A 26,814-nucleotide genomic window follows, 5' to 3' on the forward strand; every position below is an offset into this window, starting at 1 on the left:
CATCTTCCTAAAATGCGTAAGATTAATAACTCCTTTTGCCTAAACCAAATAGAGAAGCTTCTGCAAGATCGCCATATACAAGAAGAACAATTAAGTATATTGCAAATGGAAGCTTAAAAGTCAACAGAAAATAATTATAAACATGAATCTCCCTGTGTACATGTTCTCTCCAATTATATTTCTTCCAATTTAAATAGATTATGCACAGGCAAGTATGACTAGATTCAATCATTACAATCCCATAACACAATGATGCAAAAGGAAATAGCTATAGATTAAAAGCACCAGAAAAGATGCTCTAGAAGACAACTGTATAACAGAAGTAGACATCATGCAGATGCATCAAGGCAAAGGACTGGAAAGAAAAGCAAATGCTTCTTCCATCAGGTGGCTTGACATACAAGAGTCAAAACAAGTAAGATTGCTAGGTACAAAAAATGCCAGCAGGACAAAGACATGTTGATGTTCACACATTAACTCAGTACAGGTATAGCACTCAGCTGTCATAAAAAATTACTTCTATCATATAGTTACTGCCTAAAACAAAACCTCACAGCTCTCGCCTGTAATTCAGACTGAAGTTTGAGAGAAATTGAAAGCATTATAATTAATCAAACAGCTATCTAAGAATTCTCCTAAATTTTAAGAGCTTTTATTTTTCAGGTGGTTTAGCAGTTCCATGTTCATGAATCTCTGTGGTACTTGCTGTCTGGTTACCTTAGGAGCCAGATGCAGAACCATCCTAAGCCTATCCTAAACCTCCCTGCTACCTAAGGAACAGCAACATCCCCAACACCATTTATTTCTTGCTCTCAGGTCCCTGAATGCACTAATAGACTTTAATTGCCCTGATCAGTATGACCTGGGATCTCCTTCCAAACCTGCTGCTTGTAGGCCTAGGAGCCTCATTTAAGCTCAGACCAACACCTTCAGTCTCTGGTTAAGCTACATGGTAGGTGCATGTCTCCAGTGCAGTCACAACTGTGCCTCTACTTGGCCATGGACCCTATTTATCCTGACCTGTGGACTGACTTCCTGACTTGACCTTGGACATATCTTGTCACTATGAACTTGCCTGGTGATAACTGGGCTGTGTCTGACCCTGGTTATGGCTACCATACTTGATCCTGATTTGCTGCCTTGCATTCCTGGCTTGATTATGGAACTGCCTCATCACCGTGACCCTGCCTGATGTCATGGGGTCTTGGTGGAGCTTGGCCACAATTTCTGGGTCTGTCCTGCTTGTCTCATCCAGGTACTGTGGGTGTGGACCCTGTCAGGTGAGGCCCCCATCCATCCAGTCTTATTATCACTGCTGACTACCAGTCCCTTGCTGCTTCCTGAACACCCCTCCTTGCCTTTCAGCAGCACAAGGCAACACTCTGCTGACTTCAGAACCAGCTCAGGGAGCTGATCCAGTGTAAAAGTTTCTATCTCCATGTTGATGCTGAATCAGAACCTTAAAGAATGTGCAAGTTAACATTTAATAAAAAAAACACCCAAACAGCTAGAGCAGGAATGAGCCTTAAACATCATCCTAAATACTATCGCCTCAAGTAAACACATTCAGTAGTTAAATGTGAAAGCCTGGGATTAAAACTTGCTGGCATATATACACTTGTTTGTGTTATCTTCATAGTGTATAAACTTGAACAAAAGAGTTGGAAAACCACAAGAGGATTTTCCAGTGGAGGAGTTGGCCATTTTCTGCAAGAGAGGAGGAGCATTGTTTCTATGACACTAACCAGGACAGACATTTTTCAGCTGGGATTTCCAAAGTGGCTTTAAGAGTTCTCACTTGATACTGCTTTTTCTACCTCTGCATATGAAAACTCTGACCTGTGCATAACTGATATACTCGGAGAAAGGAAACGACCAAGGCTGCTGGCTCCAAAGTGATTGACATTTGTATTTCAAAGTCTGAATCCCATAAATGGAAATAAAGGTTTGCTAAGAACCAGGAGTTTTCAAGCATGGAGTACCACTGTGAAACACGACCACCTCACTTGGAGACCTGCAGAACACCTTAGGCGATCCAGCTGAGAGAGGCTGAACGACTAGTCAAGAACCTGGCTCTTAGACTGAAACTCTCACTAGAATAAATGAATTTTTTAAAATCCATTGTTTTACCTTGAAACTTCGGCTCCCTAAATCTGCAAGGGGTCCCCCTCGCCCGCCTTCATGCCCCTCGCAGCTGTCGCTCACATCTCCTGCCAAGATGGCGCCAGGAGAGGATTTGACGGACCGCGGGCAGCGAGCGTGCGGTGCCATCCTTGTGGTGAACCACAGGGGTTGACCACGGCAGTCAACCTACGGTTGTCCCAGCTGCCTCCTCCTCTGGCTTGGCCCAAGTTTGGGGTGTGTGAGTGGGACTGTCTGAGGCGGAGAACAGCTGGTGGCGTTGGGTGTGAAGGGGTGGTCGGCGTGCAGCCTCTGAGGAAACGGCTGCAGGACAGCAGCATCTAAAACCCTTCTGGTTTTTGCTGCTTGGGGGGGCTTTTTTTTGGGATGGGTGAGGGATTTCTCCTTTCGGTCTTGCTGGCAGACATCTGTGGGAAGAAGAGCTGATATGAAGTCTGGAGCGATGGGTGTGGGAGATGTAAAGAAAGAAGAAAAAGGAGGAGAGCGTGAAACAGGCTGGAATATTTGGGGTTAGGATGGGAAGATTTTGGAATGATGACTATTCTTAGATTTGTCCTAAAATCCAGATAAGTGGGTTTTTGCATAAGTGGCCATCAGTGTGGGAGTCTTGCTTGCTTATTGATTGGCATACCTATAGTTTGTTAGTTTTTACTTTCTACCTTTGCTTCTATTTGCCTAAAGCAAATAGCTATCTATTTATATATAGTGTTAGTCACTCTCTTAAGTAACGCTTTATACAATTTTATTGTTTAAGATGACATTTTGAATGTGTGCATTACTCTATATTCCCCCTATTATCCTCTCCTTTAGGCGACTATGCGGTCCCCTAAAAAGCCAGAAAAAGGATTTTATGTTTTATCCACTGCTAATATTCAGGAAACTAAATTTTCAAGTTATTAAAAAAGAATAAACACTTCTCCAGAACAATTTTTTTCTATGTTGAATGGCTGTTTCATATTTACAGCTTTTTGAGAACCCATTTGAACGAAAAGGATTATTATTATTATTATTATTATTATTATTATTATTATTATTATTATTATTATTATTATTATTATTGTCATTGTTCACTTCACTGGAATTGCCTTTTGAGCACTGGGCCACAGTTTAGTCAAGGTACTATAATTATACAGTAAATGTGATATATGATAAATACAATGGAATTAGGTCAGTCACTTTAAAATGTATGACTTTCTGCATGCTTGCTCCAGGAGTTTATAAATAAAAATGAAATTTACCCTAATACAACACTTGTCAGCTGTAATTCATGGATTGCCTGTGGATTAGAGCACTTGCTGGTCACGTAATACTAGTTGTCAATGTTTCCAGATGTTAAGCATACAGGCAAAGCTTCCTTACTACATGAGAATTCAGGAACAATAGGCACTCAAAAATTCTGACTAATATATAATGTGCAGTAAGTTATGCCAAATTAAATGGTTCTGTCTCATATCATCAAAGCTGAAATGAACTTAGAATAAGAGGAATAAAATGTCTGGGATTTCTTTAAGTATAAATGATAATTAAATAAAGATAAATAAATTAAATAAAGATAATTAAAATGAAAAAAAAAACCAACAAGAAAAGAGTATCCCTTCTAATATTGTCTTTACCATTTTCCTGACAGAGATATAAAACAGGCAAATTCAGGCAACATCTATTTTGCCCATTAATGCCAAATAAAAATGTTTTATTTTCATTTCCATTGTCAGGTCTCTCATTTTTATGTCTATCACTCATTTAAAAGGACAAGTACTCATTAAAGACATGGGGTGACTCTATCTTTTAATGAACTTCAGAATGTGCTTTGAGCTGTAACTATTTTCCTAGATTCTCCTGGTAGAGGATGATACTGATTTCTTTGAAGCTAGAATGAGGTACAGGATAGCTGCTACGAATGACTGTATGTGCTAGAATTGGAAGAGGAAGGGGAAGGTTGTGCTTGTTTGCACTTTTTTTTTCTTTTGAGCATACAAAAGAAAAGAAAAAAGTTATCCTTCATATAAAATAATAATGAGAAAGTTATTTGTAAAGAAATTTTCCTTCTCAACACAGGAAGCCTGTGAGTCAATGGAAGAACCTCTCCTCAATGGCTAAAAATCTTTCAGATGTATCACCAGCACATGCATCAGTATGTACGAACGAGAAAAATTCAAGGGAAGAAAAATTCAATTACAGAGGAAGTGGAGTATAACCTCAAATGAAAATATAATCTATACATGTAGAACTGATTTTCATTTTTGCTATGAAATCCAGATCATTCCAGTTCTCTTTTTATTTAGTGCTCCATACCACAGCTGTTTACAGAATTTTTTTATCCCTTGGGCCGTTAGATAGATTTAGAATAGTGGTTTTTCTTTTGTAGTTAAGCTACGTTTAAAAGTTTTATCGAAAGATTAGCATTTGATCTACAATACAGAACTTTTTTTGGTTGGTTGGTTGGTTGGGGGTTTTTTTGGGTTGTTTTTTTTCAGAAATAGTCTGCATATTGATGCTAAGGTATAGAGCACTGCACTACATTTCCACAAAGCAGTATTTCAATCTTCCCCTGCAAGCACAGTGTCTTAACCCAAGTGGCAGCTGGTTAAGAAAGGTTGGCTTTCAATAAGCTAACACTTTCCACAGAAACCAGTTGCCTGGGGGGAAAAAAAAAAGCCTAATAAGTTAGTGAAGACTTCGACCTAAACAACTGAATGGGAAGTAAAGTTGCCGATAGCGCTGCTGACATTCCCCTGCTGCTGCTGCAGGGAGGGCATGGGGAGGTTGGCTGCGGCTGACGCCTCTGCTTCGGGGCGTCCCGCACGTGCTCAGGGCCTGATCTGAACGCAGCTCTGCGTCCGCTGGCAGCGGAGCTCAAAGGAACCTCTGCTGCTCCTGTCAGGCCTTGCACCCAGGCCAGCCCCACCTGCGTCTGCGTGCCGCCTTGGGGCACCAGCTCCCCTGCCTGGACGTCTGCCTGTGCTTCCTGCTCGTAGCACATGCGTCTCCCCGCCCTACGGAGACCCCACGGCCAGCTCGGTGGGAGGGAGGGTGAGTGAGGGGTGAAGAAGGGCAGGCAGTGAGGGGGGCGAAGAGCTCCAGGACAGAAGGCAGCAGAGGGTGTAGGTAAGGGATCCCACGCTCCCTGCGTTGTCACTACCAGCGTGGGCAGCGTGGCAGGACGGTGCACGGCCCGGGCAGGCGGCAGGGGCCTCCGGGCTCTGAACACAAAGACCCCAGTGGGGGGCCGGGGTTCACGGCGACGCTATAACTGTCCCACGTCTGCAGAGTGCCTGGTGAGGAAGGGTTGAGACCATGACGGGGAACCATCACTGAAGTAAGCATGGGAATTACAGCCTTGTGCCTCCCCATAGAAGAGGCTCTCATGGTCAAACAACCGGTTTGTCGTCGCTGGAAGGATATCTCTGTTTTCCTGCTGGGCTAATAGGAAAAAGGAATGGCACATTTAGTTGCTGCAAACTTGCTGGTATGTGATTGCAGGATCTTCCACTGACACGTCGTCTGTGCTGTTGCCTGAATGGAGTATAGACCCCGTGGTCATGCCATAAACAACGCATTCCTCCATGATCCTCCTGGGTGCAGTGTCATGGGAATGATGTCCCTTTGTTATCAATACAGGCTGTTCTTGTAACCCTTGTTCGGCTGCTTCTGCCAGTGCTTTCTCACACGTGCACATTTCCATCCCTACAGCATTCCTGCCAATCTTCGTATTTCTGTTAAGAATCTCTCTGCAAGGACTGGCCTGGCTGGATTGCTATGGATGTAGGTTGGGGGAAGAGCTGGTGTCCTAAAAGAGATGTTCTGCCACATCCCTCAGAGGCTTTGTATATGTGAAGGTCTCCATATGCCCAAAGTGGATTTGATCCAGAAGCAAAAGTCACAGCTTCAGCCCTCTGGGGCAGCACCCCAGAAATAGAAACCTGCAGGGGAGCCTCACAATATGCCTGGCGCTCTGTTCTGCTGAAATATCTTCCAGACTAGGACTGCTTGAGGGAGATGCCCACTACTGTCCCAGAGGAGACGGTACACATGCCTGGGTATGGGTCTGGGACGATCTCAGCTGTGATTTGTGACACTGCTCTCCCTACTGAAGTACTCACTTGCCCAGCAGTCATTTTCTCCAGTGAGATGGTGTCCCTGAAGATGATGTTGCTGCATTATCTGATGTTTCTTCTGGAGATAATCAAGGATGAGGAAGAGGACACAGACATAGCCGTGCATGTGTATCTGGTAATGAATATTTGGAACCATAACTGGACCCACTCAGTAGTAGCCTCATGAAGCCATTCCTAGGCTGAGACACTCAGCGGTAGTCCTGATGCCCTGTCTGTAGCCTGTGCATGTCCCTAGAGCCGGAGAGAAACCCCCATCTACATGAGAGAAAGGTAACACACATGCTATAGGGCAATAGGTGGAGATACCATCCCTCTGAACTGGGGCATCTACCCTCAGGTTGAAATTGGGATGGGGGACATTTATGGTCACAACAAGGGGATGTGAAACTCCTTAGGCTAGAACAGCGTTTCCAGACACAGACAGACAGGCTGCCTAGCACTGCTGTCCCCTGTACACTCCAGCTGATGGCCAGGAAGCCAGGTTAGGTGGAATCCATGACTGTCTGGGGCTGCTCACAACATCCTAAGCTGCTGGTGTCTGTGGAGAGTTGCCCTGGGGCAAGTGAGGGGTCACAGGCTCAGGCTGGACCTTGGCTCAGCCTTTGTGATCAGCTTTACCCCTGCCCTGTGCAACAGGGATCAGACCAACCCCACGTGGGCCTGGACTCTGTTGGCTGCCTCTTGGCAGTGCCTCTTGGCACTCCTCTTCCAGTGGAATGAGAAGGGGAAACCACAGGGTCTTAACGTCCACTGCGTTTTTTTTTTCTTAACACAGATTAACTTCCCTTAAAAAGAAAACCTCTTAATTATTTTAGCAGTACACAGATGATACAGCTTCATTAAATTCGAGGCCATTGCCAACAGTATTTCCGAGCTCTTTTCCACAAAGCTCATCAACTGAAATCACTATCCCTCCTTCAAGCGTAAGAACCTAAATCACCTGAAACTGCCTTTTCATCACCCAGTGGAACACTTTAATCCTACCTGAAATTCCTCTCCAAAAAAAGCAGCTAGGATATTGGTCCTCACTGATCGACCAGTAGATTCTGGCTTTGCAGTATTATTTCTTCCATTTTGTTTTGTAGGGGCTTAGGAATCACAACTGTCAAATATTTTTCTCTAGAACTGCATTTTTAACAATAATTCAGAGGACTACTCCTTTTATGCTGAAATAGCAACACTTGACTGCTGAGAGGAACTAGAACAACATATCAGAAGTTGAACCCATCTTGCAGCATCTGAAGAACTGAAGAAATGTCTCTTCTAAAGCGGACTCAAAATTGCTGTGTTCAGAGGCATTTGCACAGCCACTGTGTATAAAGAAGCAATCTTCAATGAAATTAAAGTTTCTCTATCATCAAGAATTGACCGATTATTCATCAAATAGTATAAACATAGACAGAGTTTTGAGCAAATTCTTGCAAATTAAGACCTTTTGGTACCTCCTTTAACAAAAGAAAAGAAATTAATAATTTGTCATTTGCTGTATATGTTTTTCTCTGAGATTCAAGTTTATTTCCCACTGTTCTTTTCTGGAAATATGTTTCTGTGAGAAAAATTCCAGGGTTCCTAGTGTTACAGAGTAAGAACTTACAGGAAAAGTACTTGCTTTTTTCAGACCTAAACATACAAGTATTAAATACCCAGGTTAGTCATATGTTTAACTGTCTATGCCACAAGAGTAAAATAGCAGCCTATTTTGTTCTCAGGTCTGTTACGGTCTTTACTTGGTCAAGAGGATGTCATTTTAAAAGTGTGATCGCAGGCAAAGGCTATAAAATGAACTCTTCAGGAGCTCCACCTCATTGCACCTCTCTGTGCTCCTTATGAGATCAGAAGAGGAGAGTTTAGCTTCTTGCCTGACAAAAAGTTTCTTCCCTGAAGAACAGAATATGTGCATGAATTCTGGCAGCATTATCTAGTCTACCTCTTGTCCTTTGATAGGCTTAACCATATCTGTGGACTAAAAATGGCTTGTGCGTAAACAAGCACCGTTAGCTGTCCCCTGCCTACCAGAATTGTACAAGGAAAACTGCAACCAGAAGTACCAGTCATTTACTGGCAACAATATTGTCTTGTCCATCTTTCTTGTGATTTAAGCATATAACAGATTTGTTAAGGGAGATGTCATTTTTGGAAGCTCGAATCTTAGGCTGGGTGTCCTGGTTTCAGCCAGGATAGAGCTGGTTTTCTTCACAGAAGCCAGTGTGAGATTGTTTTGGATTTGGGATGAGAAACTGTTGATAATGTGCTGATGTTTTGGGTTGCTGCTGAGCAGTCAAGGACAGTCCAGCTTCTCGTGCTGGCCTGCTAGCAAGGAGGTTGGGGGTGCACGGGGAGCTGGGAGGGGACACAGCCGGGACAGCTGACCCAGACTGGCCAAAGAGATATTCCCTACCATACGACGTCATGCCCAGTACATAAACTGGAGTTGGCCGGTGGGCAGAAATCGCTGCTCGGGGACGGGCTGTCGATCGCCGGGTGGTGAGCAATTGCTGTATTGGGCATCACTTGTTCTTGTACATTCCTTTGTTGGTATTATCATTGTTGTTTCCTTCTTTCTTTCTGTCCTATTAAACCGTGTTTATCTCAACCCAAAAGGTTTTTTTTCCTAATTCTCTCCCCCACCCTACTGTGGGAGGGGGAGTGAGCGAGCAGCTGCGTGGTGCTTAGTTGCTGGCTGGGGCTAAACCACGACAGTCCTTTTTTGGCGCCCAACGTGGGGCACGAGGCTTGAGATAATAACAGTTGCAGGTCACAATATCAGTTTATGTGATTTGCATGATGCTCTCGTCTTTGTTGTACATGTTAAAGATCGGTGTTGGTCTCTGCGGGCTGCTGTACTCTGGCAATGATTAGTAATGTCTCGCCTGCAAGTTTTGTTTTTAGAGCACTGACCTTGAGCTTAATGTGGTATCATCTGAGCTCTGTACTAAAGCCGTTACTGTATTTTGGCTACAGTCTTGTGGCGACGATTAGCAATTATACTTCTGCCTCTGAAAGGCTTTCTATGGAGGAAATGCAGAATGGTACCTTTGATACCCTCTATCATAACGTTTCCTCCTTCATCACAGTAATTTTTCCATATTTTGAACAGCCTTGGGTAGTTATAATACCTCTATTGCTACTTCTGGGGAACATTGTTTCGGTTTTGTCTAAGGTTGGCAAGCAATTTAAGAATATCACCCGGAGATCTGCCCCAAGGCTGGATAGTTATGAATGGCAGGGTGTGTGGAACAGCATGGGCAAATGCCTGGGGCGGTGGGCACCTCCGGTGTTTTGGAACTTCTCTCCCGAACAAGTGCAGAATCCTGATAAACTAGCAGAATATTTGGAAGAAGTATGCTGTCGGCCTGGCAGCTCCAAGGAGACACAAATCATTGCAATGTGCTGGGGCCTGGCCCATGCCTACCGAGCTCTATTTAACACTGTGCAAAGGGGAGAGGGGCTCTCTGGGTCTGATGGCAATGTGGCAGGCACTGTGACTACTCCAACCCCTGCAACAGGCACTGTAGCTACTCAGACTGTTGCAGCTGAACCAGAGAACCAGCCCATCCCAGTATCAGTTGCCCCTGTACAAAAGAAGAAATCTTGGAAGCGGAAGTCAGCTCGTTTAGTAAGGGAGGAGGAAGATTCTGCTAAGAAGGAGGCAGAGGAAGCGAGTGAGGAGGCAGAGTGCTCTGAAGCAGGGCCATCACAAGGACTGAGGAGGGAAGAGAGCAGGTCATCGCTTGAAGAGGAGGAAGAGGAAGAACTCATAAAAGAGACGGTAACTACCCGATCTCTATCCCTGAGTGAACTGCGAGATATGCGAAAGGATTTCAGCCGTCGTCCAGGTGAGCACATTGTCACCTGGCTGCTCCGATGCTGGGATAATGGGGCCAGTAGCCTGGAACTAGAGGGTAGGGAAGCCAAGCAGCTGGGATCCCTTTCTAGGGAAGGGGGCATTGACAAAGCAATTGGAAAAGGTGCACGAGTCCTCAGTCTCTGGAGACGACTCCTGTTGGGTGTGAAGGAAAGGTATCCCTTCAAGGAAGATGTTCTATGTCACCCAGGCAAGTGGACCACCATGGAGAAAGGTATCCAGTACCTGAGGGAGCTAGCTGTGCTGGAAGTGATTTATGGTGACTTGGACAATGGACAATCATCCAAAGATCCAGATGAAGTCAATTGCACACGACCTATGTGGCGGAAGTTTGTACGGAGTGCACCATCATCATATGCCAACTCATTAGCAGTAATGGCCTGGAAAGACGGAGAGAGACCAACGGTGGATGAATTGGCTGGCCAACTCCGGCAATACGAAGAAAGTCTCTCTTCCTCCCTACGGGCCTGCGTCTCTGCTGTAGAGAAACTGTCCCAGGAGTTCCGGCAATTCAAAGAGGATATGCCCTACCCTCCGCCCGTACAGACCAGTGTCTCAGCCATATAGGAGTAAGCGCTCTTCTGTTCAAGAGAGAGGATATAGAGGATACACACCGCGAGCCAGCCTGTGGTTTCAATTGCGTGACTACGGAGAGGACATGAGGAGGTGGGATGGAAAATCTACCTCGACCCTAGAGGCACGAGTACGCGAGCTGCAAAGGAAAACAATTACAAAAGGGCGTTCAGGTTCCTCCAGAAAAATCATCGCTCCACTTTCCAGTGGGCAGTTCCCCAGAAAGAATAGAAGAGCTGATCTCACCTCTGATCCTCTTGAGGGGACTTCTGATTCCTATTTACAAGAAGTGGGTAACGAGTACTATGAGCAGGATTAGAGGGGCCCTGCCTCCAGCCAGGCGGAGGAGAGGGACAACCGAGTTTATTGGACTGTGTGGATTAGATGGCCTGGCACATCAGACCCACAGGAATATAAGGCTTTAGTGGATACTGGTGCACAATGTACCCTGATGCCATCAAGCCATATAGGGGCAGAACCCATCTGTATTTCTGGAGTGACAGGGGGATCCCAACAGCTGACTGTGCTGGAGGCCGAAGTGAGCCTAACTGGGAATGAGTGGCAGAAGCACCCCATTGTGACTGGCCCGGAGGCTCCGTGCATCCTGGGCATAGACTACCTCAGGAGAGGGTATTTCAAGGACCCAAAAGGGTACTGGTGGGCTTTTGGTATAGCTGCCTTGGAGACGGAAGAAATTAAACAGCTGTCCACCTTGCCTGGTCTCTCAGAGGACCCTTCTGTGGTGGGGTTGCTCAGGGTCAAAGAACAACAGGTGCCGATCGCTACCACAACAGTGCACCGGCGGCAATATCGCACCAACAGAGACTCCCTGATCCCCACCCATGAGCTGATTCGTCGGCTGGAGAGCCAAGGAGTGATCAGCAAGACTCGCTCACCCTTTAACAGCCCCATATGGCCAGTGCGAAAGTCTAATGGAGAGTGGAGACTGACAGTAGACTATCGTGGCCTGAATGAAGTCACGCCGCCACTGAGCGCTGCCGTGCCGGACATGCTAAAACTTCAATATGAACTGGAGTCAAAGGCAGCCAAGTGGTACGCCACCATTGATATTGCTAACGCGTTTTTCTCGATCCCTTTGGCAGCAGAGTGCAGGCCACAGTTTGCTTTCACTTGGAGGGGTGTCCAATACACCTGGAATCGACTTCCCCAGGGGTGGAAACACAGCCCTACCATTTGCCATGGGCTGATACAAACTGCACTGGAACAGGGTGAAGCTCCAGAGCATCTGCAATACATTGACGACATCATCGTATGGGGCAACACAGCAGAAGAAGTTTTTGAGAAAGGGAAGAAAATAATTCAAATCCTTCTGAAAGCTGGTTTTGCTATAAAACAAAGTAAGGTCAAAGGACCTGCACAAGAGATTCAGTTTTTAGGAATAAAATGGCAAGATGGATGTCGACAGATCCCAACGGATGTGATCAACAAAATAACAGCTATGTCTCCACCAACTAGCAAAAAAGAAACACAAGCATTTCTGGGCGTTGTGGGTTTCTGGAGAATGCATATTCCAAATTACAGTCTGATTGTAAGCCCTCTTTATCAAGTGACCCAGAAGAAGAACGATTTTAAATGGGGCCCTGAGCAACGACAAGCCTTCGAGCAAATTAAACAGGAGATAGTTCATGCCGTAGCCCTCGGGCCAGTCCGGGCAGGACAAGATGTTAAAAATGTGCTCTACACGGCAGCCGGGGAGAATGGCCCTACCTGGAGTCTCTGGCAGAAGGCACCAGGAGAGACTCGAGGTCGACCTCTAGGGTTTTGGAGTCGAGGATATAGGGGATCTGAGTCCCGCTATACTCCAACTGAAAAGGAGATACTGGCAGCATATGAAGGAGTTCGAGCTGCCTCAGAAGTGGTTGGTACTGAAGCACAGCTCCTCCTGGCACCCCGACTGCCAGTGCTGGGCTGGATGTTCAAAGGAAGGGTCCCCTCTACACATCATGCGACTGATGCTACGTGGAGTAAGTGGGTCGCGCTTATTACACAGCGGGCTCGAATAGGAAACCTTAATCACCCGGGAATCTTGGAAGTGATCATGGACTGGCCAGAAGGCAAAGATTTTGGAATATCACCAGAAGAGGAGGTGGCGCGTGCTGAAGAGGCTCCACCATATAATGAACTACCAGAGAACGAAAGGCAATATGCCCTATTTACTGATGGGTCCTGTCGTATTGTAGGCAAACATCGAAGGTGGAAAGCTGCTGTATGGAGCCCTATACGACGAGTCGCAGAAGCTGCTGAAGGACAAGGTGAATCAAGTCAGTTTGCAGAGGTGAAAGCCATCCAGCTGGCTTTAGATATTGCTGAACGAGAAAAATGGCTGATACTCTATCTTTATACTGACTCATGGATGGTGGCAAATGCTCTATGGGGGTGACTACAGCAATGGAAGCAGAGCAACTGGCAACGCAGAGGCAAGCCCATCTGGGCTGCTGAATTGTGGCAAGATATTGCTGCCCGACTAGAGAATCTGGTCATAAAAGTACGCCATGTAGATGCTCACGTACACAAGAGTCGGGCCACCGAAGAACATCAAAACAACCATCAGGTGGATCAGGCTGCTAAGATTGAAGTGGCTCAGGTGGATCTGGACTGGCAACATAAGGGTGAATTATTTATAACTCGGTGGGCCCATGACACCTCAGGCCATCAGGGAAGAGATGCAACATATAGACGGGCTCGGGATCGAGGGGTGGACCTGACCATGGACGCTATTGCACAGGTTATCCATGAATGTGAAACGTGTGCTGCGATCAAACAAGCCAAGCGGTTAAAGCCCCTCTGGTATGAAGGACGATGGTTGAAATATAAATATGGCGAGGCCTGGCAGATTGACTATATCACACTTCCACAAACTCGCCAAGGCAAGCGCTATGTGCTTACCATGGTGGAAGCAACCACCAGATGGCTGGAAACATACCCTGTGCCCCATGCCACCGCCCGGAACACTATCCTGGGCCTTGAAAAGCAAGTCTTATGGCGACATGGCACCCCCAAAAGAATTGAGTCGGACAACGGGACTCATTTCCGAAACAACCTCATAGATACCTGGGCCAAAGAGCACGGCATTGAGTGGGTGTATCACATCCCCTATCATGCACCAGCTTCCGGAAAAATTGAACGATACAACGGACTGTTAAAGACTACACTGAGAGCAATGGGTGACGGGACATTCAAACATTGGGATAAACATTTAGCAAAAGCCACCTGGTTAGTCAACACTAGGGGATCTACTAATAGAGCCGGCCCTGCCCAATCAAAACTTTTACGTACTGTAGAAGGGGATAAAGTCCCTGTGGTGCATGTGAGAAACATGCTGGGGAAGACAGTCTGGGTTACTCCTGCCTCAGGCAAAGGCAAACCCGTTCGTGGGATTGCCTTTGCCCAGGGACCTGGGTGCACTTGGTGGGTAATGCGGAAGGATGGGGAAGTCCGATGTGTACCTCAAGGAGACTTGATTTTGGGTGAAAATAGTCAATGATTTGAATTGTATTATGTTAATTGTTACACAATACAGTATGTCATTACTACTATGGTTGCTATCTACCATATCGATGGTATTACAGTAAGAATCACCCAGACTGATGAAGAATGAGCTTCACCGAAACTAAGCAACATGCAGCAGTGATGGAACCAGAACTGGCTTCAGCAGCTTGCGCCCAACAATTCCCTCGAGATCGACATCTTCGACCTGCAGATCATGGACATGGACCGTGCTAGATAACGATCCAACACCACATACCATCTCCCCTGCCCTGAGAGACTGCTATGATGGATGAAGCCCAGAGTCATGGACTGAATGAACTACACAGACATTTTAAAGTGATGGCCCATGGACTAAGAAAGTGATATCTGTGTGTATATATTAAAAGACAGGAAGAGTAATACTGAATAATTGGAATGTATTGAAAGTACAGGACCTGGGCATGACGTAAATGGTATGGAATAAGGGGTGGATACTGTCCTGGTTTCAGCCAGGATAGAGCTGGTTTTCTTCACAGAAGCCAGTGTGAGACTGTGTTTTGGATTTGGGATGAGAAACTGTTGATAATGTGCTGATGTTTTGGGTTGTTGCTGAGCAGTCAAGGACAGTCCAGCTTCTTGTGCTGGCCTGCCCCAGGCTGGGGGTGCACGGGGAGCTGGGAGGGGACACAGCCGGGACAGCTGACCCAGACTGGCCAAAGAGATATTCCCTACCATACGACGTCATGCCCAGTACATAAACTGGAGTTGGCCGGGGGGCGGAAATCGCTGCTCGGGGACGGGCTGTCGATCGCCGGGTGGTGAGCAATTGCTGTATTGGGCATCACTTGTTCTTGTACATTCCTTTGTTGGTATTATCATTGTTGTTTCCTTCTTTCTTTCTGTCCTATTAAACCGTGTTTATCTCAACCCAAAAGGTTTTTTTTCCTAATTCTCTCCCCCACCCTACTGTGGGAGGGGGAGTGAGCGAGCGGCTGCGTGGTGCTTAGTTGCCGGCTGGGGCTAAACCACGACACTGGGTAAAGAGTCTGTTTCTAAGACCTTTTCATGCTCAACATTTTGAAGATCATAAAATGAGTTTGTAAACTTTGGAGCTGATCTCTTCGGCCAACTACCTAAACCTATGATGATGTCAGTGGTATACATAAGAGATAGCCCTGTGCCTGAATGAAGGGGGCTAAGAAGTAAGACCATATTGATAGTGTGTGTGGCTGGAAGGGACTACTGGAAAACAGAAATAGAAACTTTTTTTTTTTTAATGAAGCTTTTTATTCAATTGTTAAATAGCAAGATGTAATAACTTAACAGTGCAGACAAAAGGAGGAGCACAACAGATGTATAGAATTCATACATTTATATGGCTTGGGGAATAAACTTTCTCAGGAAGATGAAAAATTTGATTCTTAATAGAATTAAATTTCATACTGATCCAAGCCAGGAAAGGAGCAAAGTAGGAAACACATAATTTCAATATTCACAGAATAGGTTCTTCTTCATTAAGTCAGTTGTGGATGTTGGGTTGTCTTTGGGTCCTCACTGTAAGTGAAAAGAGAGAATATTTAGCTTTCAGAACTCTCTGAACAAGCTGTAGTATCTCTAAAATATGTAAATGCTAAATCACATTTTATCTGACAACTAGGATTGCTTTATAGTTGTTGATACATCAAAGTGACATGGGGAGTTTTCTTATTCTTCTTTCCTCTGTAGCTACAATGGACAGAAATAGATACTACATAAAGACAATGCAAAATTGCTGTTTTGCTTTTGGTATACAGTTCAGTTTCTGCATTTCAGTGGATTTATGCAAACCTTGTCTGCTTGGTCTTATCCCATGGCAAACACAAGGTCATGACACAGCTGAGCTTTCTTTCATACTAAGTAAGGCAAGCTGCACTACCGTACAGTTGTTGCAGGCTACAGATACGCACACAGGCATTTCTTTATTCCAGCTGATACACGTTAACTTGAAAGCCTGTGGTAACTTAATTGTGTAGTTGTGGCCTTAGTTCTTAATTAAATGGGACAGAAGCAAATGTGGTTTTGGTGGATGCATTCCAGGGATCCTGACCATGGAAATACTGCCTCTCTTCTTGCCATAGAGCTGGGTGACCTGGTTCACCATAGATCTGTCTCACCCTCTGAACTGTGTGATTAAAAAGTGCATCTTTTCCAGAGAAGCAATGTCTAAATACTGCATTATGATTTATTCTCTTTCTGCTGTGCTAGTAACACTAGCAGTAACATTAAATGGATGTTACCCTTAAGGCACATGCTTTGGAATGGCATGTATCTAAGAGGCAAGGCAAACAGTGAATCACCTGGCATACACCATCTGTCCTGAGCATGGCCCCATCTGCCTGAATTAATAAATGGTATCAGTGTAGGACTGATAGATTACATCAAAAGCAAAGTAGGAAGTGATGTCTCTTGTAGAGAGCAATTCCTCAAACCATGTTTTTTCCACTCTGAAAAGGAAGGTTGATTTGACACAGATTGTTTTTCTTTGCCATCCTCCTTGTTCTGAGACCTACCAGAAGTAAAGGTGGCTTGGAAACCAGAAGCTGTATCAGCACCATCTGTGACGAACTCTATGAGCATAAGACTACTAGAAGCAACTACATCATTAGGTATCTTTGATCCACAAGTCTTGTCCATTAGAACTGCAGAAGATTTGCTGGATCCATCATAAACCTTAACATAGTCACTCTGACAGCCTCTGGTTGTCTGCAGCTCAAAGGCTTGAAAGTGCAGGGAAATCTGGAAGGGAAGAAAAAACTAGCTTTTAATATATGTGTATGTGACTTCTTCCACGGAGCGTCCCTTAGAATGTAAGCTGTAGCCAAGCCCGAACTGGACCTGCTTACCCACCCTTGCCTCTCATCCCCTGAAGTTGCAGGCTTCAGATCAAATGGGATTGTGACTGAATGCTCCCTTGCTCAGACTGCTTTGTCTTGATTTTGCAAACCTGAAGTCCAACGTATGGAGGTTTTTCAAAATCGCAACTCTGCAGTTGTCTTTGCCCATACCTGCCTTAAGGACATGAAGAAGAAGTAGAGACTTGTCTGAAATCTCTCCCATTGAAATGATCTTACCTGGCAACTGGTATGCAGTCAAAGCGCAAATGTTTAACATAGAAAGAAGTAAGTGCAGCCATATTCCAAGACCACTGTTAACCTGTGATTACCTTTCTGGATCGGGTTCGGATGAGCCAGACACAGTTGGTGTTGTCTGAGTAATTTCTTGGGTGGTTGGCAGAACTCAGTGACCCAGATGCTGTATCAAGAATAGTGCTGCAGCGACCTGAGAAAGAAACATTTGCTTCAGCACCAGGCTTGCAGAAGCTTCCACTCATTTACAATTACAATCCCTCCAAAATGGACTGGTCTTGATTTTCTGATCTACCAGCATTCATTTCAGAGTACTGATATGTCTTGATTAAAATAAGGAATCATGTTGACCTGATTTTCAAATAATGCACAAATATCAAAATGGAAAGGATAGTGGTGCTTGGAAAAAGCATTAGCTTTTGTTGATCAGCTCCATAGTTTAGCAAGTGACCTCTTTCTGCACCTCTTATTAAGAATGTGAGAGGTTTCAATTCACTGCAATGGGTGACATTGTTTTCCACTGAGATGAGGTCAGGTGATGTCAGAAGAGTCAAGCACAAACATGATGTCTCCGCAATGCTTAAATTCTAAACTTAGGAAGAGAACTTGGGCTTTCCTTTGTGCAAGGGGTAATACTTTATTCATCATGGTTTTTCCCTTTGACTGAATAAATTTATCCGATTGTATGGGAGAATTTCTTCTAGCAGAGGTTAAAATTAAAGAGTTAAAAATACATACAAATTTAGAATGACAGCTTAAACATTTGAAAATTGGACAAGGCATTATGAAATTGTCACTGGCTCAGATCTTAAATACAAAGTGCAATGAGGAACGGAGACACCTGGCTCTTCATGGGGTTTATAGCTGTCTCCTGAGCTGTAAGAAACCAAATTACTCCAGTGAAGCATACAACGTGGTATGCCGTTAGGCCATTTGCATAGCAGCCACTTATGCCAATAGTGAATGTATCTGATTCCATATAGAAGCAGAAAGCATTTTCTCACTAATCACAATGTGCCTCCAGCTGCACCTTTGCATTCTCTCCCAGAGTGACCCTAATGGCTGCCATGAATTTAGAAAAATAGTCTGATGAGAAACTGCTGCTTCTGCAGTGTGCCCAAACATCCCTGTGAAGGATCTGAGTAGATGAAAGTGTGGCTTTGAGATACTAACTACAATTGTAAAGTTTGTTGATTTTGGCCACGTCCAAGTTGCTCAGTCCCTGCCTCTGTCCAATATGTATTGATCCATCAGGAATTGGTACAATAGTTGCTTTCCCAGTGGTATTAGTGAATGTGTATCTGAAAAAAAAAAAAAAAGAACACCCATGAAAAATTATGCTAAGTACAATTACTTCTTTCAGTATTTAATGGCATGCTTTGGAGGGAGAACAAGAATTGTACACACGTTGTTGTGACTAACAGTACTGTTCAAGTAGGTTTGATTAAGACATCCAACAGAAAGAAGAGTCAATCTCAAGATGCTCTTCTTTGCTCCCAAGCTCAGCTGTGAATGGCTCCTTAATGGAAAGCCAAAGGATAATGAATTAATCTTAGGGAGTGGCTTGTCTGAACTGACTCACAGTGTTTTTCTCAGAAAGGGAAATGGGGAAACTGGTAGTTAGAGGAAAGTTATTACAGAAACTAATTCTAATGTAAGATTTGAGTTCCAACAAAAGCAATGCCATGCTGCTACTTACGGGCCATAGTGCATTACTGAGGAATAGTCATATGGAAGACCCAGGTTATTGGAGTTTTCAAATTTCTTGAAGTCTTGTCTGTCAGCTGTAATATATGACATTGTGCTTAGAGTATGCTTCCTACCTACTCCCTTCAGGGAAGAAGGAAGAGCTGGGAATCTATACCACTTTCTAAATTGAGGAGTCAAAGGTACTTACTTGGACTGATGTACTCCCACATGATCTTTACATGTTTATCCCTGTCACTTCGAGAATGTTCATGCAAAAAGCCCAGAGCATGGTCCAGTTCATGCTGAATTATTCCTTTCCACATGCAGCCTCCTTTCATCACAGAGACAGTCTGTCCACCTCCTACTTTCCCATAGTTGGACCAGCAGCTGAGAGAGGCATTGAACACCAACAGAAGACTTATTGGATTTTTATTGGCAGGCAGGCAAAGAGACAGTACAGAGAACTTTGCTTGTGAGAGTGGAAGGATTCCTTCCTGTCCACTGTGAAAATCAGTCTTCAGAAGGGCAAAACTGACCATGGCATAGAAAACAACAAACAGTATGATCATCACTAAAGCTTCCTGGAAGACCTTCATTTAGCACGGAGGCTCCTGCATTTCTGTACACAGTGACTTCAAGTCCTGAGAAATAACTTTTTCCAAAAGAAATAATTTTTTTCCAAAATACTGAACACTTTATCAGAGATGGAGCTAAGATGAATAGCACTTTCAAGCTAATGGGTCTTGGACAGTTCTCTCATAGGCTTTAATTCTGACATTGACAGCCAACAGTGTGATTCAGAAAACTGTTTATTTCATAAGTTGAAATTGGTTTTGCATGTGCAAATAAGACCTACAGTAATGTTATATGTTGTGCTCAAGTGCGAATTATACAGATATTATTAGACATTCTTTCCACCTTAATGGTGCTTTCCCATGGTCTGCATCACTTCAGTGTCTTTGGTGAGTGCCTGATGTAACTGCTGAGTCCTTGCACCAGCAAGTTCTGGGCACTGTGATAAAACAAAGTTTCTTCTCTAAATCTGTTCCTCTTTCCTCTCTAAGGTCACACAGAATCAGTGTAGTGAAGAGTTGAAAAACAGTATAGAAATAATTTGTTAATTTATCATTCAACTCACCCATCGGCTGATTTAATGTTGAGGTAGTCACGTTCTGTCTTGCGCTTCACAAAATTAATACAAGTCAGTGTTTCAAATTCTGCCATGGCATCATGAATCCCCTTTATGTGGCTCTCCTCTGGAGAAGAAAGGGTTAATTTTGGGAGTCACATAAGGACAATGGGCAGATGCTTTTTGCTCAGTAATGAATTTCATTTAAGATATTAATAGCCTGGCACAAGATCCTCTTTATCCAGATATTTGTCCAAATAGATTCAAGTGAGAGCCTTTTCTTCTCAACTACTTATTTTAAATTATAGTGGTGACTGTTGATGTATCTTCTGATTGGACACTTGGGAGACAGCTATGGGAAGATATTTTGCTAATGAAAAGCAGGCTATTGAAACCACACAGCAATAGGCATGAACCTTATAAAGGCAGGTATTCTGGCAAGTACCATTCCTGTCTGCAAGACACTAGACTCAAAATATTATGGATGCAAACTTCTTAAGGAAATTTGAACTCTTTTTCTTTTTCCTGTTCAGATCTTTGTAATTTACGATTCATCTGTGCTTGCACAGCACAAGTAAATCCTTAGAATTGATTTAATCAACTGTGTGGCCACTAGAAGTAGTTTTCTACCTGAAGTTCATTGAATAAAATCCATTAAAAAAAAAAAATCGAAATTTACACCCACCATAAGTAGGATCCAAGACATAGGGAACACGAACTATCCCATCACTGGACTGGGGCCAATGGCAATGGCGACAGTTGATGGCACTGCGACTCCTTTGTGGAACTATGTCACCTTCTTGCAAATACTGAGAGCTGTCTGTGGTGGGAGAGAAAGGGTGGAAATATCTGAGCCATAGATTGCTGGACGTTTGCTAAGCACACTTGGAAAAGTGTCACTCTTTACTCATCCTCCTTTTCTATTTTTCCCTAAGCATCTGCTCCTGGCTAGAATGAGAAGTGGACTATTGGGCTAGATGCACATTATCTGCTTCCCTACCTTTGCTGCTGTGTCCTTAGCTAAGAGGAGAGGTGGGAAGCTCTAACTCTGTTAAATGAGGTTGAGGCAAGACAGGGAATGACTGAAAGCAGTTGCAATAGTGAGAGCGATGCTGTACTTTGATAATATTTCATCATCCATCATGTTACACTGAATGAATGGCATCAAATGTCTGCCCAGGAAGGGTGTTGGGCAAAGGCAGGAGGTGCCAATAAGGAAACCCAAGAGGGCAAGCAAACCAAAAAGAAAAGTGAGTGTTGTCTAGAGAAAACTGTAGGAATGTTTGGTGTCCGTTTCTACAGACAGTAGTAAAGCTTCTTGAATGATTGCTGAAGGGGAAAATGTGAGAAAGACAAGCTGATAGAACAGGGAATGTTTGGAAGAATCAAGGGACAGGAAGTCTGGAGCAGGGAGCATGGAACTGACCATAGCTTATCTAGGAGTATGTACTACAAAGCCATAGGATGACTGAATGCAAGCAATGCTTGCATTCAAGAAAAAGGAAGTTAAATAATAAAGGATCCAAATATCCAAGTTCCCTTTTTATGTCCCAAGAATGACAAATATGTTGAGACCTAAAGCTGAAGAAGTTACCTGGATAGTTCAGTTGCCTCCACACCTTGTATCATCTTCAGTATTGACACTATAGATATGAGATGCCAGCAGACCACACAGTAGTCCCAGTGGCCTGTGTCTGGGCATTTCTTACATCATGGTATGTAAGATCCGGAAAATATCTATACAGATTGTAATAAGATATTGTACCTCCCACAACACCCCAAAAAGCAAGAGAGACCCATTATAAGCAGGGCTTTGGTGGCATTACCTTCATTAATTTTCAGAATTCTGTTAAAAATAACTTCATCCTCGAAGTCAGTCTCTGTAGGCAATGGAGATTCTGTGCAGAAATACAAGAGTATCACTTTCTCATTCCCAGGGAAAATATGAATCCTGATTTTTAACCTAATGAGTCTCCAGGAGCTCACTTAAATTGCGTCCTGATTACAAGGACTGGCATGGTGTTCAGTCATGTAGCTATTTGCTCAGTGACACAATCTTGGGAACCTCCCAGCTGTGGTTATTTAGGCATTAATCCAGTCCCAAGAGGCATTCTCTTTCAGTCTTTCCCTCCCTCCCTCTCCCCTCCAGCCATGGCATTTTAAGGCCTGGACCTTTGGCTCTTGTAAGTCCGTATTGTCCCGCTCACGTGGACAACTGGCTGCATGGCTCCCTCTGTGCACTCAGCACAGTTTTCCTTCTGAATGCACAGTTCACACTCAAACTCCCAACATAAGACACCAGGAGCAAAAAAGGATGGAGAGCAGTCCTTCTGCTTGCTGCTGGACCTGCTGGCCTCTTGAAAAACCCTTGAAACCAATGAAATTGGAACTGCATTCCTATTCCATGGGGACAGACTGATGTCCCCAGCTAAGCCCAGCATCAGGGACCCCTAGGCTTTACAAGTGGAATCAACCAACTCTAAGCATTATGCCGTAAGTCTTGGCATCAATAAAAAGCACAAGCACATGGCCTCTACATTTTCTGCAACCTTTGGAAGTGACTTAGGTCAGGGCATTATCTAAGCAGAGGTATTCTAGCAAAAGTAAGAGCTGAGGTTTTTAGCAAGGTGAAGCAATTGGCCAAAACCAAGAGACTCTGCTTTGTGTGAAATGTCATAGTGAGTTCATTCATTCAAAATTTCATCCTTAAGATTAATTTGTGTTAATACATGTGTTATCTTCTGTAGCAACTGGGTAGCTAAAAATCAGTATATTCTATCAAATACTTAGTTGGAATAATACATACCGTATATATCCTCTTGTGTAGTAACCTGCAAGAATAATGCATTAGTATTATCTCACGCTTTATATTATAACATAAATATTAAATAATATAACATGCAAAGGATCGAAAGTGTCCAGGCTACTGTTGACAGTATTTTTTACCAGTCTTGAGCTTTTTTTACTACGCCATGCGTAAAGAAGCACCATGGTGTGGTAGACGTTATTCTTTGATATCTTGGCAAATATGGATATCATAAAGGCAATCAGCATAGGAGACTTGGGAAATGCAATTTGAAGTGTGGAGTAAGTTTTAGATCCTCCCTCTTTATTTATGTTCCTGCTAGTAGGAGTGCAAGGTTGATGAAATCACCTGTGAAGTCCTCCCAGTATCACCTCACAATACAGCAGTGAAAGGCCATGGTACATACTGCTACTAGGGAATTGTGGGAGTGGTACCCAGCTGTGGGGGTCATGTCTGTAGCAAAAGAGATTGCCATACTTCCCTTGGCTTCTATAACTAAAAAGCAAGTTTAAGCTTTCTCTATGACCCCAGAGAAAGCAAAGTCTTCCTGGGCTATTTCTGGGCATTGTGGAGCAATAAATGGAATAAGGATGGAAACTTCTCACTCTGTTACACTGCTGATCTGAGAGGACTTTCCTGCACAGATGGAGATACAGGTGGAGTACATGAGTCTTGACCTCACTTTCCACAATGCTGAACCCCAAAGTGATCAAAAGAGATGATTTAGCTGTCCTTACCTCATTCGGTTCTGTTGCTGCAAAAAGCAAGGAAGAAAGAGACAAGCAAAAGCAGCAAATTAGATTCTGAATGCAACTTCACTTCAATAGCACAGGCCTCCTCAGCCAAGGGAATGCCTTTGGCAGATCCCTTTGCTTGGAGGGGAACCGGGTGCACTAACTGATGCATAGGCACAGAAATTAAATTGGTTTTTAGACAAACAGCTACGAAAATTCCTAGTAGATTGTGCTGAGGGATGGAATCGTGGTCATTTACCATCTAAGAGTCAGTGAAGCATTTTATCAGCTTCAGAGTGGAAAATGACAAAGGAAACTAGGGACAAAAATATGCTTTGTCCCTAGATTTCACTGCAACGGGTGCAGGCTAACCAGCTCAAAAATACTCTTTGGTTTCACAGTGTCAGAGTAAAGTAATAAAATGGGATGAAGGCTATAATTTAGCACAGGGCAAATAATCTCAGCTTCAGTATGTACCTGACAGCAGCTTGGAACCATTCTGAGTCCTAACGTGTCTTTCTAGTGTGACATCTTTTTTCTAGATACAAACACAGAAGTGAAAATCTGATCTGATATATATAAATTTCTGAGCAGAAACTTCATTGTTTTAATATTATAAAAGTTTAGAAATTGCAAGGACCTCCAGAGGTCATCCAGTTTGTCTTCTTTCCCTAAGACAGAAACAGTTTTATCTATGTTATTCCTGATCACAGTTTGTGTGACCTGTTCTTAAGTATGATGGATATGCCACCACCCTTTCTGGCAATCTCTTCCAGTTTGCCAGTAATTGCACTCTTCCTTATCAAAATATAAAGCCATTATTTTTTTTTCTTATCCAACACTGACACAGAGAACACTTATGCAAATAGATCTTATTTCTAAGCCTATCCACATTCCTTATCTTTTTGACCATGTTTTTTCAATAGAAGATGTGCCAAGCTCTGTCACACCTTGCAGCACCTTTCCCTTTTCACAGTGGTTATTGCCCAAACATACGGGGGGGGACTTCCTCCTATTCAGAATCTAGAACATGCAACAGAATTGCTTTTATTGAGACAAAAAAGCTTCAGTCTGTCTTTCCAGACTGTTACTTCGGTTGCACGGCAATGGAAGTCAAATGTAATGATAGTGGTTTATTTTAGAAAAGTTCAGTCAGCTCCCACCAGCTACATCAGAGAGACCCATGGCATCTAAAAAAGTTCTTCAGGGAAGCAGATTTTTAAGATGGGTTGACCAGATTCAGAATTCATGTACCCAAGAGGCACTAGATTAATTGACTAGTCAAAGTCAGGGGAAATTATGCTTCAGATTCCTAGGCACATAAAGCCTGCAACCCCTGTTTAAAAACCCAAATGAGACATCACGGAAGGCATCTGCCATGTCCTTGATAAATGAACATCTGGTGTGATACAGCTTACAAAATGATACAGTTCACATTTTCCCTGCACTGTAAATACTGAAAGATGTCTCAAAAGGCACAAAAAGCAGTAAGAATGGTAAATTAAAACTCATTGTATGCATTTGTCCCAGGAACCCTGCAACTTTGAGTCCCAGTAACTGACTACTTTGAACTCAAGCAAGCGTGTCGCTCAGCCGGCTCCAAATGTACTGAGCAGTAATTTTACATCTCTTTGCTTCCATGCCATAAATGACAGCTCAAAAAAAGAACTGGTCAGTTTTCATCAGCCACTTACTTGCTCTGACTGTGTTAAGCAAATTTTTCCAAGGCCTCTTCCTCTCACAACAAAACCCCCGACCTGGCAGTTCCTTGCTGTAGTTAAAGTCTACCTACAGATTTATTTCCACTGACCTTCTCTGGAGATCTGCAATTACTTCCTTCTATTTTGTGAGCTTACAAAAGCTGTTCAGCTAAGCCTGTACTATTTGTTTTCCACCCCAGCACAAAGCAAATCTTTCTCTGATGCCTGACCTCCCTTTCTCTTACCACTATAACAAGTTAGGCAAGGAGGCAAATGAGGGGAGCAGCCTTTTTGTAACACTCATCTTAATGGAAAGGTATCAAAATGTCTTATATACATTTTATTTTCAAATCTATGAAAGCACATCTGAATTAACCTAACAACCATACCCCAAAAGTATGTGTAAATCACACCTGTGTGAAAACACATCTGAATTCAGCCCAGTAGCAAATTAGGAAATATGGCCCTATTCAAAAGGCCTGAGAGTCAGTGCTTTCACATGCTCTAAAACTAAGTCACTCACACACCAACAAAGTGTGTAATACAAAGTCAAGAATTAACAGGTGTCTTTAAAATACAGTATAAATCCTACTTACTTGTTGTGCTGTTTCCATAGTTCTCCTGCAAAACCAATAGGGAAAAAACATTATTCTTCCTTAGCTCATAAATGCAGCAACAGCAGCATCAAAATCAGGCCAAAGGAGGAAGTAAATTGTTAGATTGGCTTTATATATATTATTAAATTACTGATATTTTTCTTGCAGGAAATTTATCAAAATGGGTCTCCATTAGCTTCACTCCAGGAAGAACAGGTCAATTAGAAGCCAGAGCACGGTTGCAGGGAACTGCTCTCACCTGAATAGGGAAGCCCAGGGTAGCATGAAGCAGAAATGCAGTGAAGACTAGGAACATCTTCAGATCGTCTCCAGTCCTGACAGACCACCAGTGCGTGTCCTTATCTCTGCCAGTTCAGGAGCGCTGCCGCTAGATATACCAGCAGAGCCTGCTCTGCCGGGGCTGAAAAACCGGCACCAGCCAATGGGGATCCTGCAGGAAGCAAACTTCTTCTGCAGCCTCAACGGCCCGTTTAGCCCCCGGGCATCCCCCGGTGCCCTGCTACTGCTGTCACTGTGATCTATAGCATCCCTTTTCTTCATGCTGTCATTCGTGCCGCTCTCTAGAGCTGGATCAGCCTCATGTTTGTGCTGCCAATGCACTTCCTCTGTTTCTTGGAGGATCTTTCCTTAAGTGTTCAGTTTGACTGATACCACCTAGGAAGCCCTTGTTCCTGGATAACTTTCCAGAGCACTGTATTGTTGGGGTTTCAGATGGTAGGTGACTTTTTTTCTTTATGTCACGGAAAGCACAGAAGGCCGTGACAATATTGTGTTGCTTTGGAACATAACAACTACTCAGTGAGGTCATGTCTGTGTCTTCCCTGAGAAGA

The 26,814-nt window shown here is 43.7% G+C and overlaps 1 protein-coding gene across 1 annotated transcript; it reads right to left on the reverse strand.

The window, feature by feature from the left end:
• Positions 1-5,386: 5,386 nt before the first annotated feature.
• Positions 5,387-26,350, reverse strand: LOC309405405 (astacin-like metalloendopeptidase; the record flags this gene model as incomplete). Its single annotated transcript, XM_082000175.1, has 12 exons — positions 26,201-26,350; positions 23,671-23,687; positions 22,934-22,958; positions 21,954-22,025; positions 20,813-20,947; positions 20,137-20,254; positions 19,207-19,385; positions 19,009-19,093; positions 18,483-18,610; positions 17,387-17,502; positions 16,734-16,959; positions 5,387-5,562 (listed from the first exon to the last, which is right to left on the reverse strand). The coding sequence occupies exons 1-12, from the start codon at positions 26,277-26,279 to the stop codon at positions 5,387-5,389; spliced, it is 1,356 nt and encodes a 451-aa protein (XP_081856301.1). The 5' UTR covers positions 26,280-26,350.
• Positions 26,351-26,814: the final 464 nt, after the last annotated feature.

The sequence above is a fragment of the Phaethon aethereus genome, assembly GCF_964289735.1.
Source record: "Phaethon aethereus genome assembly, chromosome: 5".
Classification (NCBI taxonomy): domain Eukaryota; kingdom Metazoa; phylum Chordata; class Aves; order Phaethontiformes; family Phaethontidae; genus Phaethon; species Phaethon aethereus.